An 18,301-nucleotide genomic window follows, 5' to 3' on the forward strand; every position below is an offset into this window, starting at 1 on the left:
CCCCTAACGTTCAAAAGGTGTTTCAAGCCATGTCTGCATTTGGTATGCCTGCAAAATTAATAAGACTCTGCAGAATGCCAACAAGGCAGCAGGAACCGATGGTATGGCTCTTTCTTCGATTAGAATAGCATGTGTTTTCTTGTGAGTAGTGTGCCATATCTATTAACATCTGCATCTCGTATAATCATCTCCAGCAAGATATTAAAGAGATCACACGATATGAAACCTCATTTAGCATTGAATGGTGCGTAGACAGGATTTAGGGAGACAGCTTATCGTGTGATCTCTTTAATATCTTGCTATCAAATACTTAGATGTGATCTCGGGAAGGAAACTGAACTGGGAGTGTCACATTCAAGAGCATACTGGGAAGGCTCACAGGTGTTGGGCACAGGTGTATGGCACTATGGGACCTGAATCCGAGGATAGTCCACTGGTTCTACATGCGCATGATTAGACCAATACTTACTTACGCCTCAGTAGTTTGATGGAGTGCGATATAAACTGATCTTGAAACTTGACTTCTTGAGCCACTAGAGACCGCAGGTGCTCAAGAAGTCAAATCGGGAGATCGATTTTGTATGGGAGCTATATGTATGGGTTATACAATAGACCGATTAGGACTGTACTTGGCACAGTTGTTGAAAGTCAAAACAGAACACTACATGCCAAGTTGGACAAAAATTGCGGCTTTCAGGGGCTCAAGAAGGCAAATTGTGAGACCACCGGTTTATATGGAAGCTATATAAGGTTATGGACCGATTTAGACCGTACTTTCACAGTAGATGGAAGTAACAAAGGAATATCACGTGCAAAATTTCAGCCCAATTGGATGAAAATTGCGGCTTGCAGCTCATGAAGTCAAATCGGGGATCGGTTTATACGGAAGCTATATCAGGTTATAAACCAATTTAGTCTCTACTTGGCTCCGTTGTACATACAAAGTAACAGAGTACTATTCAAAATCGGGAGATCGGTTATATGGGAGCTATATAAGGTTCCTGACCGATTTAGACCGCAATTCGCACAGTTGTTGGAAGTCATAACAGAACACTATGTGCAAAATTTTAGCCAAATCGGCAAATTTAGTCAAACAAAGGATAAAAGTAAAGTTATGACCCGATTCATATGAATGTTGCAGACCATAGCAGAAGTCATTGTGAAAAATTTCTGTCAAATTTCAAATTCAACAAAGAATTGCGCCCTATAGGGGCTCAGGAAGTAAAACAGAGAGAACGGTTTATATGGGAGCTGTATCAGGCTATAAATCGATTCAGGTCATGGGAGAAGCCGATTTAAAAAATTTCAGCCAAATCGGTTAATAGTTGCGTCCTCTAAAGGCTCATGATGTTAAGATGCCAGATTGGTATATATAGCAGCTTTATAAGGTTATCGACGGATTTAAACCATATTTGCCACAGTTGTTGAAAGTCGTAACGAAACACATCATGAAAAATTTCAGCCAAATCGAATAGGAATTGCGCCCTCTAGAGGCTCAAAAATCAAAACCCAAGATCGGATTTAATACAGCTATATCAGGTTATGGACCGATTTCAACCATACTTAACACCGTTGTTAGAAATCATTACACAACCCCTCATGCAAAATTTCAGCCAAATCAGAAAAAATTTGCGCCCTCTAGTGGCTCGCGATCCAAGATCGGTTTATATTACAGCTATATCAAAACATTAACCGAATGGCCCATTTACAATCCCAACCAACCTACACTAATAAGAAGTTTTTGTGCAAAAATTTCAAGCGGCTAGCTTTACTCCTTCGAAAGTTTGCGTGCTTTCGACAAACAAATGGACGTACATGGCTAGATCGACTTAAAATGCCATGTCGATCAGGAATATATATACTTTATGGATCTTAGACGGCTATTTCTAGTTGTTACAAACAAAATGATGCAATTAGTACACCCCCATCCTATGGTGGACGGTATAAACAACACGAATTGTTCTTTTAACTGCCTGGATTTTTTATTTAACATTGTTGCAGGAAGTTTTTAATTTGAAATGCGAACAACATTTTGTGCAGTCATAGAATGTATTAACGCAGGTGTTTTCACAAAGGATTTATACTAATACCTACAGCCTGACGCACACCTGTTTTGCAAGTATTAGACTAAAAATAAAACTATGTATTTATTCTTAACAATTAAATTTCTTTCCAATACTTTTTTTTAATCAATATTATATTGTGGATATGGCGAAACGTAACTTCTATGAAAAGTAATATGGTGCTTTCCCCTTTGCAGATTTTTTACAATTGGGAATTTCTCCAAAGCCACTGAGAACTAACAGTGTGAACCTTTGGTAAAAAAGGGTGATTTATAGCTATATATTTTTAACAACACTGGTTAAAACAGCTCACGCACGTTTCGTGTTTTGTTTCACTGTCAAACATCTTCAGATTGGTCCATAATGGAACCATGAATCGTCTTACAAACGAACAACGCTTGCAAATTTTTGTACTTTATCATCAAAATGCGTGCTCTGTTGAGAAAATTCATCATGCTTCTTCCATTTTCTGGACGAAGCTCCTTTTTGGCTCAATGGGTACGTAAATAAGCACAATTATCGATTTTGCAATGAAGATCAGCCAGAAGCATTGCAAGAGCTGCATCCAGAAAAGTCACAGTTTGGTGTGGTTTATGGGCTGGTGACATCATTGGACCGTAATTCTTCAAAGATGATGCGAGGATATCCAACTTTTTTTTTTGGCTTAAATGCAAGAGCTTGACTTGCAAGACATGGAGTTTCAACAAGACGGTGCCACATGCTGTACTACCAATTCAAATAAAGATGTCATGCACTTTTTTGAATTTTATGTGTTTTTTTTAGACTTTCTTATAACTCTTAAAAAACCACACTTTATATATGAAATACATATTCGCAAAGTGTAAATATGTAATATTTGTAATTTGTATACCCTCCACCATAGAATGAGAGTATACTAATTTCGTCATTCTGTTTGTAACTCCTCGAAATATGCGTCTAAGACCCCATAAAGTATATATATTCTTGATCGTCGTGACATTTTAGGTCAAACTAGTTATGTCCGTCCGTCTGTCTGTCGAAAGCATTCTAACTTAGAGAGAATAGCTAGCCGCTTGAAATTTTGCACAAATACTTCCCATTAGTGTAGGTTGGTTGGGATTGTAAATGGGCCAAATCGGTCCATGTTTTGATATAGCTGCCATATAAACCGATCTTGGGTCTTGACTTCTTGAGCTTCTGGAGGGCGTAATTCTCGTCCAATTCGAAATTTTGCACATAGTGTTTTGATATCACTTCCAACAACTGTGCCGAGTATGGTTTAAATCGGTCCATAACCTGATATAGCTGCCATATAAACCGATATGGGGTCTTGACATTGTGAGCCTCTACAGGGAGCAATTCCTATCCAATTTGGCTGATATATAGCGTGACGTATTTTTTATGACTTCCAACAACTGTATTAAGAATGGTTCAAATCGGTCCATAACCTAATATAGCTGCCATAAAAACCGACCTGGAGTCTTGATTCTTGAGCCTCTAGAGGACGCAATTATTATCCGATTTGGCTGAAATTTTGTACAGCGGCTTCTCTCATGACCTTTTACATATGTGTCGAACCGAGGCAAGAGCTCGACAAATACGATCCATGGTGGAGGGTATATAAGATTCGGCACGCTTTTACTTGTTTAATTTGTAACTTATTGACACCCGCACAACAAGAACATATGTTCTTAAGATTATAGTACGGGAGTTTAATCCTTTTAAAGTTTACAATGTTTAGACAGAGTATAAATAAATAAATATAAAAGTAAAAAATTAAAATATAGTAAGAGAAACATAAAGCTAACATAATGGAAATAGGTTTTAAATTTGAGTAATAACAATAATATAAATAATATTGTTATAAATTATTAACCTTTTACAAATCAATATAAGACACTTAAAAAATTTATTTTTAACAAGCCTTAACTAGAATCCCTAAAGTGATCTAGTAATTTACCTTTGAAAGATACAGCGCTACTGATATTTTGAAATTCATGTGGGAGAGAGTTCCAAAGCTGAACGGCGAATATGAATAGATGCCATTGAGAGACTAAGGAACGGTGTATCATTCCTCATTCCTCAGTTCGACCTTGCAAATCTTATTCTCTCAAATAAATGAGATGGCGCTTGTGTATAAATTATCTTATGTAAAAATGTCAAAGACTTCATGAAAGACCTGGAATAATGGAATGTGGAGTCACGGTGACGAAGACCATATACATAGCGTACTACACTGTTGTAGAACGTATCGATCTTTCGGCTGCTTCGAGAATCGCAGTTAGCTAATAGTTCACAACCGTAGAGAAAGCTAGGTATAATATATGACTTTGCCAACAGTATTCTTACCCAAAGAGAAGTAAATTGTTGAGTGGCCTAAAGCGAGCGAAGCTTAGAATACCCTTGGCTAACAGCAGCATTAATATGGTCTGTCCATGACAAGGTACTGTTGAATGTCACCACCAAGATCTTCGCAAGAGCCACGATCTCCAATCTCTGATTAGCCACAACAACAACAGGGTCGCAAGTGTAACGTGAAACCCTTTCCTTAATAACCATGAACTTGGTTTTTTATGGGATTAAGGCACAAGCCATTAGCATTTGCCCATTCATAAATCCAAGACAGGTCATGGTTCTACATTTCGACATGGTCTTCTAGACATTCCTTAGGACTACTTATATAGACCTGCACATCATCGACATACATGTGGGCCCTGCAAAATGAGAACTGGTCTGGCAGGTCGTTGCTTTATAAAGAAAATAGAATAGGACCCATTCCTCGAATAACAGGCAAGGTACTAGAAACAGCTGACTTCGAAACCACGAATTGGGTACGATTAGAGAGATATGACATAATTGAGTGAACAAACGAAGGCGAAAAACGAAACAGGTATTTTAACTTTGCCGCCAACATATTGTGATCGACTGTATCGAATGCCTTTGAATGGTCGAGGGGAACAAGGAGGTTCAATTCGTCATTCTCCAAGTTATTTCTAATATCCTCACCGACATCTCCTAGATCACTTATACAGCTACGTCCGAGTCAGAAATTTGACTGCTTCTCATATAAAAGTGAGGTTTCATTTTTATACGAAAACATCTGCCTAAACATTATTTTTATACCCTCCACCATAGGATGCGGGTATAGTTATTTCGTTATTCTGTTTGTAACACCCCGAAATATGCGACTGAGACCCATAAAGTAGATATATTCTTGATCGTCATGTCATTTTAAGTCGATCTAGCCATGTCCGTTTGTCCGTCCGTCTGTCTGTCTAGCAGCTTGAAAATACTTTTTATTAGTGTAGGTCGGTTGGTTCTCATATAAACCGATCTTCGGTCTTGACTTCTTGAGCCTCTATAGGGCGCAATTCTCGTCCGATTTGACTGAAATTTTGCACGTAGCGTTTTAGTATCACTTTCAACAATTGTGCTACGTATGGTTCAAATCGGCTCATATCCTGATAAAGCTGTCATATAAACCGATCTTGGATCTTGACTTCTCGATCCAATAGAGCGCACAATTCTCATCCGGTTTGGCTGAAATTTGGCATTAGGTGATTTGTTATGACTTTCAATAACTGTGCTAAGTATAGCTGCCATATAAACCGATCTGCGATCTTGACTTCTTGAGCGTCTAGAGGACGCAATTCTTATCCGATTTAGCAGAAATTTCGTACAACGGCTTCTCTCATGACTTTCAACATACGTGTCTAATATGGTCTGAATCGATCAATAGCTTTATACAGCTCCCATATAAACCTATCTCCCGATTTTGCTTCTTGAGCCCCTACAAGGCGCAAATCTAATCCGAATGAACTGAAATATTACACAATGACTTCTACAATGTTCAGCATTCATTTATGGTCCGAATCGGACTATAACTTGCTATAGCTCCAATAGCATACCAGTTCTTATTCAATATTCTTTGTTTGCCTAAAAAGAGATACCGCGCATAGAACTCGACAAATGCAATCCATGGTGGAGGGTTTATAAGATTCGGCCCGGCCGAACTTAGCACACTCTTACTTGTTTCAAATACTTTGGACAGAAAACACAAAATGGAAATGGACCGAAACTCCCTGGAATTCTTGGGTAATGGTATAACCTTAGTGTAATTCCATGCGACCGGAAATTAACTCCTAGTTAAAATATTATTTAAAATGTGGGTAATGGCAACAGTGCCCTAAGAAAATTTGGTTCAATGTCATCGAATGGAACTGCATCTGATTTCACCTCTGAGAAACCAAATCGCTTTGTTCTATACCCGAGAATTCAACATCGTCTCTGTGACGAACCTCAAGAGCGAAATCAAAATCATAGAAACTAGGATCTTTGGGGAATACTGGGATATTCGTGAAGGTAGTATTAACTTCGTTCACATCAGTAAAGTTATCAGGGGATCTGCAACCGATGCCAATGTTGGGAATGGCCTTCCAAATATATTAACATACATAAAACAAGACAAGTATTAAATAAATTAATAAAAATCATTATGAAAATGAATACAATTAAAATAATTATTTCGGGCGTATTAGTTTAACTGAAAGGAATAAAAGTAAATATTTTGCAATAAAATTGTACAGATGTATTAGCACACAGGAAAATTTTCAACCATTTTATTCCATCAATTATTTTAAGTTCAATTAAAATCTTACACAATTGTTCATCATATTTACTGAATAGAGAATAGCTTATTTCCACTTAGTTAACGTTGAACCATCGCGAAGTTTATATGAAGTTATTATTTTTAGATCGGCATTAACTAAAATCGAATAAAAATATCTTTACCGCTATATGAAGCTCAACTTTATTTGAAAGTAGTTTATTTTAACTTAACCATGGGTTCACATTTTTTGAGTGCATCATTGAGGTCTGAAAGCAGTCATATAGGTGAAGCAAATAGAGTGACGATATTAATATTCCCCAATCATTAAGAGGTGGGTCTTACGAATCGAACAATTTTAATAGGGTGTATCTACTATCCACACTTTTAGTTTTTATTTAAAGTTAACATCATAGTCAAAAATGAACCTGCTGTCCGGAATACCTGGAAAGATACACATACATATACATAGTGTTAGTAAAACAAAACTCTTGTAGTCTAACTGTCTGGTTCACTAACTTTGTTTCACTGAAAGAGAGCAATTTTCGTTCGCCCTTGTGTCAAAGCCAGCTGATTTCATAAAGGAAAAGCACATGTTGAAGTGAGTGACTCGACTCATTGGAGTAAGAAAAAAGTTAGTGAACCAGGCAGTAAGTGTGTGAAATACATACCCAAACGAATAAACTCAAATCGGCCACAAAGAAAATTCCCAATAAATTACATGGTTTTTGCGATCTCACCATGGGCAGTAACAGCAGTTTCTTTGACTGTGAGTTTAAATTGTGCCAATGAAAATTCTGCCACAAGGCATTATTAACAGAAAAACTCTGCAATAGAGAGCAACTCCTTCTCAATCAAAGCCCTATGAATGAAGATTTTTGATATACCCACCATTTCCTTAATTCTTTGACCGCCATGGCAGTACAACATCAGTTGGATAGTAATCGTTATCAAGAAGGAAATGTTGAAAATTTGGGTGTGCAAATATCCTCCCTGCTGGAATAGGAATGTCAAGCAAGCCATTTGTACGCAACTTATTAGAATCTTCACAAAGATAAGGTCCCTATAGACGTCATTAAATTTCTCGACCAAATCAATAACTCGACGATGATATTCGATACACTCGATTATAGATTTTTTAAATTCCTCATGGAATCGATCATTTCCTTTTCCTTCAGCGTCTACAATATTAGCGGCCAGTTTGAAGCGCAAATTCAGTATACGGAATTGTGCCGAGATGTTACGCATGAACCATGAGAATAATGAATCGATGGCCACTGTACCATGGACGGCGTAGTACACGGCGAAGAAAATCCATATGTAGTTCAACGCATACGACCATATTGACATCTTGGGATCCACAAAGTATCTGAAATAGTAAAATGTAAATATTATAAAAATAACATAACAGACCTTATACACGCAAAAAAAAATTCATTAGCCACAAACGAGATTTTCGACAAGTCAAATTAATTTTTCAAAAATTTGAGACTTTGTTTACTTCAAAATTGCAAGATATTTTATGATAAATGCACGCAAGAATTTGTAACGAATACAACATCTCTGTTGCTCAGGAGTGCAAATATCGGATGGAATTAATCAACAGCAATAGGAGAATGACATGTCCCAAATTTTGTAAGGATCGTTAAAAAAAACACATTATTGCAATTTTACTAAAAATTTATATAGGAATCTGAACCGATTTCTTGCAGTTTCGTTAGTCATCGTCTCAAGCCCAAAAAATTCATGTGCCAATTTTTTATGAAAATTTTGATGTGTACTTTGTACACAAATTATCATGGGCAGATAGAGGGACACACAGCCAGGCGAACAAAGCTCAATCTAATCAGGAAGTTGCTTCGTAGACCTATCAATAATGGCTGTTGGCTGACCGACCATTTTGAATGAAACCTGTAAGGAAAGGCAAAAGAGCCATCCTCTACCACAGAAAAAATTCTCAAAGTTTTTACCATAAAAAATTTGCAAATTTACGAATATAGTCAAACTGCGGTGGGGAATGTTATATAGTTTCTATAAAAATAGTACATCCCCAATAGAATGGATTTTTTTATAGCAAAGTTTATCCTAATTTTTTAATCTTTTGCGTATAGCATCAACCATATTGTGGGACCAACAAATCAAAAGTTTAAATACGCCTGCTTATAAAAAGACAGGCATTGAACTTGGAATTTGTCTTTATATTATGTTCGTACCAAAATTATTTTGGGTAAACGACTCGTTTTTCCTTTACAATTTGTAAGGACAAAACGACTCGTTTGCCACAAAAACGAGTCATTCAAAGCATGTGCGCCCAAATAAATGCCTAAATTGTGCTAAACAAACACAGCCCTGAATAATATCAAAAAAAATGGGCGCACATGCTTTGAATGACTCGTTAGCCAAGGTAGCCGGTAGCCGTGTTTCTAGCGTGCTTGGTCGTGGGTTCGATTCCCGCCAGAAAACTTGGTCTGTCGTTACTGTGGTATCACAATGGACTTAAAATTGTCTAAGTTAGTCTTTAAAGGACTGCCACTCTTATCTAACTTAATGTCAAAAAATAATCAAAAATCAATTTTTTTCCAAAAAAAAAATTTAGAAGCCCAAGAAGTCTAAACGGGAGATGGGTTTATATGGCGGCTATATCAGGATATGGACTGATTTAGGTCATACTTCACACAGTTGTTGGAAATCAAAATAAGACACTTCGTGCAAAATTTCGGCCAAATCAGATAAGAATTGCGCCCTATAGAAGCTCAATAAGGCAGCTATATAAGGTTATCAACCGATTTCAACCATACTTAGCACAGTTATTGGAAGTCATAACAAGAGACGTCATGCAAAATCTCAGCTAAATCCGATAGGATTAAGCCCTTCGAAAGTTAACGTGCTTTCGACAGACGGACGGACGGACATGGTTAGATCGACTTAAAATGTCAGGACGACCAAGGATATATATACTTTATGGGGTCTTAGATGCATATTTAAAGATGTTACAAACGGAATTACGAAATTAGTATATCTTATGGTGGAGGTATAATAATATGTTATAATAATATGATGTTGACAACTTTTCCTATATTGGCAATAGAAGCGGACATCCGTGAACATATCAACAAGGCTAGAAACGCCTTTAATAAACTCAAAAAATTTTGGAGATGCAGTGACATCTCACATAATACAAAAGTTAGAATCTTCAACTGTAGTATGAAGAATTGCAACTAAGAACAAGCACTTCTCCCATCGATGTAGAAATCCCGAAGAAAAAATGGACTTGGTTGGTTCGTACTCTACGCCGACCACGCGATGATATCGTGAGAAATGTCCTAGAGTGGAATCTGTGGGGACAGTGAAGAAGGGGACGCTCGAGAAACACATGGATCTGCTGTTGGAGTCAGCTCATATACCGTGGAATCAAGCCAAGGCTTTGGCCAACGATAAAGATAGATGGAGAGGGAGTTTGGCTTTGTCCTATGTACGAGTTACAGAATATTCTTGCGGAGCGAAATAAAAAAACGTCCGCTTCACCCAATTGCAGAGATGCCTAGAATAAAAATTAAATTTATTCTCTCAATATATAACAAAAAAACACTTTTTGGACTAAATGATTATTGTTCTGCAAAAGTGAACATAAAATTAGAAATTTTAAATACATTTTTATATTTTCCAAGCGTTTAATCAACAAAATTCATTGTTTTTGAAATAAACAAAGAAATAAAGCGTATACCCCTGCGAATGTTCATTCGTTACTGTCTCAACAACGACAGAAGCAAAGGGAGTAAGAATACGTATGACTTGCCATCAATGCTACCGTAAAGGGCTGGGCATCGCTGTTGTAGTAACAATCTGAATGTTTGGCCATTGTAATAACACAGTAGAAGAAGATCAAAGCCCCTAGTGAGAATCGAACCTTGCAGTGGTATTGCACATATGTTAGATGTCCGCCTATGAAGCTTGACGCCTCTATACCCTCGTAAAATGTTTTAAAAATTTGCGTGTATTTCCGCTTTGTTAAACATCTGTCCCATTTTTCTAAAAGTCACATGACAAGCTGATAATTAAGACATGACATAGATACGTGTGATAGGGTTTTGAAAAATAGCAATATCATCCATTTCGTGCAAATACTAGTACTGGTGAAATGAATAAAACATATCACCAATCAACAAATCGATTTTTAACGGTGTCACAAATTTGCTTAAACAAGTGCGAATGCTTATTGCATTATCTTAAATAGATTGAACGACTATCTTTGGAGCAACGACTGTGTGCAATGGTCCTGCTCCCCATTCCATGAGTTGAACAATTTTTTTGATAAATAATTGTGTTTCCCAATTGCCAATTTAGATGAAGCTGCAAAACAGCCATTCCCGTTCGCTGTTGTTAAGCCTCTCCATTATTACAGTTTTCTTTTTATACCATACCATACCATAGGATGGGATTATACTAACTTCGCCAATCCATTTGGATCACATCGAAATATTGGTCTAAGACTTCAAAAAGTATATATTCTTGGTCGCCATGAGATTTTAATTCGATCTAGCAATTCGCATTTTGCCCAATTCTTATCCGATTTGGTTGAAATTTTGCATTACTTCCAACATTTGTGCCAAGTATATTCTATATCAGTCCATAACCTGATAAAGCTGATCTCCCGAATAGACTTCTTGCGCCTCTAGAGGGCACAATGCTTATCCGATTTGACCGAAATTTAGCATGAAGTGTTTTATTTTGACTTCCAACAACTGTGTTAAGTATAGTCTAAATCAGTCTTTATCCAGATATAGCTGCCATATAAACCGATCTTCCGATTAGACTTCTTGGGCTTCTTATCCAATATGGTTGAAAATTGACATATGTCGTTTTGGTATGACTTCCAACAACTGTTCTAAGTATGGTCTAAATCGGTATATAACCTGAAATAGCTGCCATATAAACCGATCTCCCAGTTTGACTTTTTGAGCCTCTAGAGAGCGCAATTATTACTCGATTTGTCTGAAATGTTGGAGGTGGTGTTTTTCTATGACTGGTGTTTTTCTATTCAAAAAAAGTCATTTAATGAACTTGACAAATGCCATCCACGGTGGAGGGTATAAAAGATTCGGCCCAGCCGATTTTAGCACGCTTTTACATGTTTTGATATCAAATCACCCCATTGTCTTAAGACCAATATGGCCAATTTTTTTACTAGACTTCTAAAGTTTCTCACTGGCAAAAAAGTTCCACGCCATATCCTAGCAATATATGAGGTCATGGCAGCCAAAATACGGAAAAAAATTTTCAAGTGCTATATTCACGGTTTAAAACCAAGAATACTATCCGTACTGTTATATATTATACTACCCGTACTGTTATATGGGTCCAAAGCATGGGTACTTGCGAAGCATGGGTAGTACTTGGAGTGTTTGAGAGAAAGATCCTTCATAAAATATATGGATTAGTTTGCGTTAATGCAGATTATAGGCGTCATATGAATCAAAGTTCTGTTGTCAGAATTAATGAAGAATCTCCAGAGAATAAGTCTTTTGAAAACGACCTTATGGTCGAACAGAACACACAAAAGGGGAAGATCAAAACTGCGATCAAAGCACGGGATAGCTGTGAACACCAGACAGGCTGGAACTTTGAGGTCCAATCTGTGTGGTGCTCATCGCTGTCATGAGACGATTAGATGCGGGCTACCAAGCACGTCCACAGGTAGCGGATAGGGGAATGCTCCATATGGAGTAGCTGCAACGACAGTGGCGGCCAATCAGCGGTAGGGAGCAGAGAGTCGCAGTAAGATGTAGGACGGCACCGGTTCTTGCATAAATACTGTGTGCTTATGATGCCTGATATGGCAAGGCGAGTTATTGGCGTCTTTAAATAGCCAATGGTCAACCTGTTCCCGCGGCGACCGGTTCTTTGCTCACTTACAGGAGCTTGAGGAGTATCGCCACCTCCACATGAAAATGCGGCTACAACAACAACAACCAAAACTACGATGGAGTGACCAAGTGGAAAAAGACATCTCGAAACTGATTATCAGAGATTAGAGAAGAAGCGCTGAAATCTATTATACCTTCGGCTATAGGAACGAATGTTCTGCAGTGGTCAACTAATGTAGGTAAAATAAAGTACACATGTACCCTTAAACTAAGTGCATTTGGGTAAATTTTTAGTAGAATCCATGATTAAATTGTATCCAACAAAAATGCAGGCTGAGAACTACAATCTTTTTACAGTACATTACGATCATTCAAATATCTTACCTTGCTTTAAATGGTAACTCCAATGAATCCCAAAACCCATAACCCTTAAATGCAAAGATCGATGCTGTCAGAAATGGGGACACTACAGCTAATAAAGCGGAAAGACATACCGAACTGCAATACAAGAGCGATATGAAGATGTCTATACGAATTTCATCGCTCAGAATAACTAGTTCGGCATCGTTGGCTAAGATTGAAACAAAATATAAGAATAAACACAAAGGTTTAAGTGTGAATTAAGAGCACTCACCCTTCAGTGTCCAAAAATATACCTCACGCACCAAGCGGACAATCTTTTCTCTATTCCACATGAATAAAAAGAACTTGTTGACTGCTAAAATCATTTGCCACATAGGTGATAGAGCAATAACCATCTGACTCAGATCAGTTTTCATGTACTCGAGTGCATATAGTCCCAAAGGAAATATTAAAAAAAACAAGCATAGCATTGGAATCCAAGCTAAAAGACGATTAAAAACGGTCTTCGTAAGAGAAGTTGGATCGATCCCAATGCCAGCGAAACAGTATCTCTGAACAAAAAGGTAATGATGCAGCCTTTCTTCAGATGGCAAGGCATCCGAAGACTTGGGTAGAAACCACATGATTAAAACAGTCGCTCACAAAATACAAGTAAAACGCTTCAAAGCTGTCTTAAGAAGAAAACTATTGTGTTAATTTGGTGGTTTTCTTCTGACTTGTCTGGCATTTAAAAGAAAGGCGTTTTTATAAACTAAGGACAGTGTACATTGTTGTAATAAACACTAGCAGGAAAACGATGTATACATTTGAAGTATAGGTAATCGCTGCCGTTAGTTAATAACTTTGAAAGATTATAAAGAAATGACTACATTTTTCCGCATTAGTCAAGGGTTAAGATGCTCCAATGTCTTCGATAATCAACACCTTGATTAAACTCCTAGTCATAGACATCTAAAGTAGCTGGAGGAGCTGAAGAATTCTTATCGGGAGTCCAGTCTATATGTGGGCTATATCTAGATGTAGTCCTAAATGATGAGCAATGGTGTGTTCCCTTGGGAAGACAAAACCAAAAGTTGAAATATTAATTTTGTTATTGCGAATATAAATAACAACACTAAAAACAATTAAAAACGCATTTAGTTCAGCCGCACCAAACTTTGGATATCCAACACCATGGTTCGTATATCGGGTGGGTCCATTCTACTCACTGTTCCAAATTTCAGCAAAATCGGGTAATAAATGCGCCTTTTATGGGCTCAAGAACCTTAATCAGAGCACCGGTCCATATATCAGCTATATCTGATATATGATCTGGTTTGGCCGTTCAAGATGTATGCATCTATGCATAATGTCTGCTCAATGTCTTGATTTTTGAAGGCTGTAGTGTGATTACAACATATAGACGGCCAGACCACTGACGAGGTTAAAACATCTTGGAAAATCACAAGCAAAAGCGTGCTAAGTTCGGCCTGGCCGAAACTTTGGAACCCACCACCATGGATTCTGCTAAAAATGTATACAAACTAAATTTAGTTGAAGGGCATAATTCTATTCTACATGCCAAACTTTTGTTAAACCTGCAAAAATTTAAGCTTCTAGGAACCGAACAAGGATAATCAAGAGACCGGTTTATATGGGAGCTATATCAAGTTATAGACCGATTATGACCGTATTTGGTACAGTTGTTGGAAGTTATAAGAGAACACCATGCGCAAAATTTTAGCCAAATCGTACGAAATATGTGGCTTCCAGGGGTTTCAAGAAGTCAAATCGGGAGATCGGTTTTTATAGAAGCTATATCAAGTTATAGACTAATTTGAACCGTACTTAGCACAGTTGTTGGAAGTCGTCGCAGAACACCGCATGCAAAATTTCAGCCCAATCGGAAAAAAATGCGGCTAGTAAGGGCTCAAGAAGTAAAACAGGGAGATCGGTTTTTATAAGAGCTATATCAGGTTATCGACCGATTTGGACCGTACTAGACACAGTTGTTGGAAGTCGTCGCAAAACACTATGCGCAAAATTTTAGTCAAATCGCACGAAATTTGTGGCTTCCAGGGGCTCAAAAAGACAAAACGGGAGATCGGTTTATATGGGAGATATATCAGTTTCTTGGCCGATTTGGACCGTACATCGCACAGTTGTTGGAAATTATAGCGAAACGCTACATGCAAAATTTTAGCCACATCGGAAGAAATTTGTGGCTTCCAGGGGCTCAAGAAGTCCAATCGGGAATCGGTTTATATGGGAGCTATATCTAAATCTGAACCGATATGGCCCATTTTCAACCCAACGACCTACATTAATACTAGGTATTTGTGCAAAATTTCAAGCGGCTAGCTTTACGCGTTCGACCGCTATCGTAATTTCTAACAGACCGACGGACGGACATGACAAGATCGAATAATAATGTCGAGACGATCCAGAATATATATACTTTATGTGGTCGCAGATAAATATTTCGAAGTGTTACAAACGGAATGACTGAGTTAGTATACCCCAATCCTATGGTGGTGGGTAAAACAACGGTCAAAAATATTTATACTTTATAGGGTCGCAAATAGATATTTCGATCCTATGGGGGTGGTTATGATAAAATTCTTCCGCTTGTTAGACCGAACATAATGTCCTATTCTGCTAAAATTTGTTACAATATACCATCTTCCATGTCATATTTTTTCCGTATTTAGAGCCACAAAATACCATGGGCGGAATAACATTTCGTCCCTCTTTTAAACCAAACCTAACCTAGGATTTAGTACCAAGATTGTGGACCCAGCATCAGAAGCCTATTGTCTGACATGACACAGATCAACCTGTCTCTGAGCACTCCCATAGTTCACAATGTCTGGAAAAGGCCAGAGTGATCAGGCTACTGAAGCCTGCGATCACTGCTTCAGTGAACTGACACCCTGCTCAAATATGCTAGTTGTAGAGAGGAAATTCCGGCACATTAATGCTGCAGCCGCTCGCTTTATACCAGCCAGTGAATACTCCAAGTGCGGCCCAACTTTCTAACAACTGGTACTTGCAGACGAGCGAAATTGTATTCGTTGCACTGACGCCACTAACTTCATAATCAGCGAGCTGAATCTGAAAATAAACAGGGTAGTCAACGAACGCAAGCGGAATTTGTGGCTGTCGAGTACCTTACATCTGTCCTTAACCTTTCTTGAAACACGCTTTTTGTAGCCGACCTCAAGAAGATGGAAGGACCCGAGCAAGGGGAGTCGTACAGACCAACCTGCCTTCTCTCACCAGTAGCCAAGACACTTGTGGACTACTCCTTCCGAGCATGGATTTCGAAGACTGCATAGCACAACAACAGCTTTGCATGCCATTACCGCACACATTTGCCGTGGTCTCAATCAGCCCAAGCCAGGTGATAGAACGGACCTCGTGGCACTGGACCTAACGGAAGCGTTCGAAACGGTCAGCCATGGTAAACTATTTGAGGACATCAAATCCCTCCAGCCAGGCCTGAAACATTGGGTCAAGAATTATCTGTGATCGCCAGTCGTTTTTTGGAATTTAGTCATAAACAGTGAAACAGGGAGTTCTCCAAGGTGGGTTAATATCCCCGGCACTGTTTAACCTCTACCTGTCCTCTATTCCACGGCAAAGAGATCGTATAATCGTGTCATATGAGTATGACTGTTCGATCATGAAATCAGTCCCCCACGTCCACACGCCAGTGTAGTCTCGTCAGGTATGTGGCATACAGTTGAATAGTATTCAGATATTGCAGAAGATTGTACAATCACAGCTTTGGGCCCTCGCATTGATAAGATCTGCGTAAAGTAGATCATATCGACCTTGCTGTTTATTTCACTGCAAGAAATTTAAAGATATTCGCCACCAAATCTTCCACCACACTGTTCACTCCATGGTCAAAAACATGGGCTTTTATAGATCTTCCGCATATGTCATTGTAATTTGCCACTAGATCACAAGAAACAAGTAAAAGCGTGCTAAGTTCGGCCGGGCCGAATCTTATATACCCTCCACCATGGATCGCATTTGTCGAGTTCTTTTCCCGGTTCTCTTCTTAGGCAAAGCAGGATATAAGAAGATTTGCTCTGCTATTAGAGCGATATCAAGATATGGTCCGCTATGGACCACAATTAAATTATATGTTGGAGATCTGTGTAAAATGTCAGCCAATTCGAATAAGAATTGAATTAATAAACGCGTAAGTTGATGGTCATGAAAGAATCCGTTGTACAAAAAAATGCGACCTCTAGAGGCTCAAGAAGTCGAGATCCCAGATCGGTTTATATGGCAGCTATTGTGTTGCCCAAAAAGTAATTGCGGATTTTTCATATAGTCGGCGTTGACAAATTTTTCACAGCTTGTGACTCTGTAATTGCATTCTTTCTTCTGTCAGTTATCAGCTGTTACTTTTAGCTTGCTTTAGAAAAAAAGTGTAAAAAAAGTATATTTGATTAAAGTTAATTCTAAGTTTTATTAAAAATGCATTTACTTTCTTTTAAAAAATCCAATTACTTTTTGGGCAACCTAAACCCAATATATCAGGTTATTAACCGACTTGTATTTTATTTGACATAGTTGTTGAAAGTAACAATAAAAAACGTCTTGCGAAATTTCAACCAAATCGGATAGGAATTGCGCCCTCTAGAAGCTCAAGAAGTCAAGTCCCCAGATCTGTTTATATGACAGCTATATCAGGTTATGATCCGATTTGAACCATATTTGGCACAGTTGTTGGATATCATAACAAAATACTACGTGCCAAAATTCATTCAAATTGGATAAGAATTGCGCCCTCTAGAGGCTCAAGAAGTCAAGACCCAAGATCGGTTTATATGACAGCTATATCAGGTTATGCACCGATTTGGACCATACTTAGCACAGTTGTTGGATATAATAACAAAACACGTCGTGCAAAATTTCATTCCAATTGGATAATAATTGCGCACTCTAGAGGCTCAAGAAGTCAAGACCCAAGATCGGTTTATATGGCAGCTATATCAGGTTATGGACCGATTTGAACCATACTTCGCACAGTTATTGGATATAATAACAAAACACGTCGTGCAAAATTTCATTCCAATTGGATAATAATTGCGCACTCTAGAGGCTCAAGAAGTCAAGACCCGAGATCGGTTTATATGGCAGCTATATCAGGTTATGAATCGATTTGAACCATACTTGGCACAATTGTTGGATATCGTAACAAAACACGTCGTGCAAAATTTCATCCCAATCGGATAAGAATTGCGCACTCTAGACGCTCAAGAAGTCAAGACCCAAGATCGGTTTATATGGCAGCTATATCAGGTTATGGACCGATTTGAACCATACTTCGCACAGTTATTGGATATCATAACAAAACACGTCGTGCAAAATTTCATCCCAATCGGATAAGAATTGCGCACTCTAGAGGCTCAAGAAGTCAAGACCCA

At 38.2% G+C, this 18,301-nt stretch overlaps 1 protein-coding gene across 1 annotated transcript; it reads right to left on the bottom strand.

Annotated features, from left to right (window-relative positions):
• Positions 1 to 7,461: 7,461 nt before the first annotated feature.
• Positions 7,462 to 13,498, bottom strand: LOC106087477 (odorant receptor 45a-like). Its single transcript, XM_059369771.1, has 3 exons — positions 13,147 to 13,498; positions 12,897 to 13,083; positions 7,462 to 8,017 (listed from the first exon to the last, which is right to left on the bottom strand). The coding sequence occupies exons 1-3, from the start codon at positions 13,496 to 13,498 to the stop codon at positions 7,462 to 7,464; spliced, it is 1,095 nt and encodes a 364-aa protein (XP_059225754.1).
• Positions 13,499 to 18,301: the final 4,803 nt, after the last annotated feature.

Source organism: Stomoxys calcitrans, chromosome 5 (genome assembly GCF_963082655.1).
Source record: "Stomoxys calcitrans chromosome 5, idStoCalc2.1, whole genome shotgun sequence".
NCBI lineage: Eukaryota > Metazoa > Arthropoda > Insecta > Diptera > Muscidae > Stomoxys > Stomoxys calcitrans.

Excerpts from the sequence above, each read along its gene's own strand:
- LOC106087477 (XM_059369771.1), bottom strand. The coding sequence starts at position 13,498 with ATGTGGTTTCTACCCAAGTCTTCGGATGCCTTGCCATCTGAAGAAAGG. Across the intron at positions 13,084-13,146 it reads ATATTTTTGGACACTGAAGG|CCAACGATGCCGAACTAGTT; the intron begins GTGAGTGCTCTT and ends TTTCAATCTTAG. Across the intron at positions 8,018-12,896 it reads GAGTTACCATTTAAAGCAAG|ATACTTTGTGGATCCCAAGA; the intron begins GTAAGATATTTG and ends TTACTATTTCAG.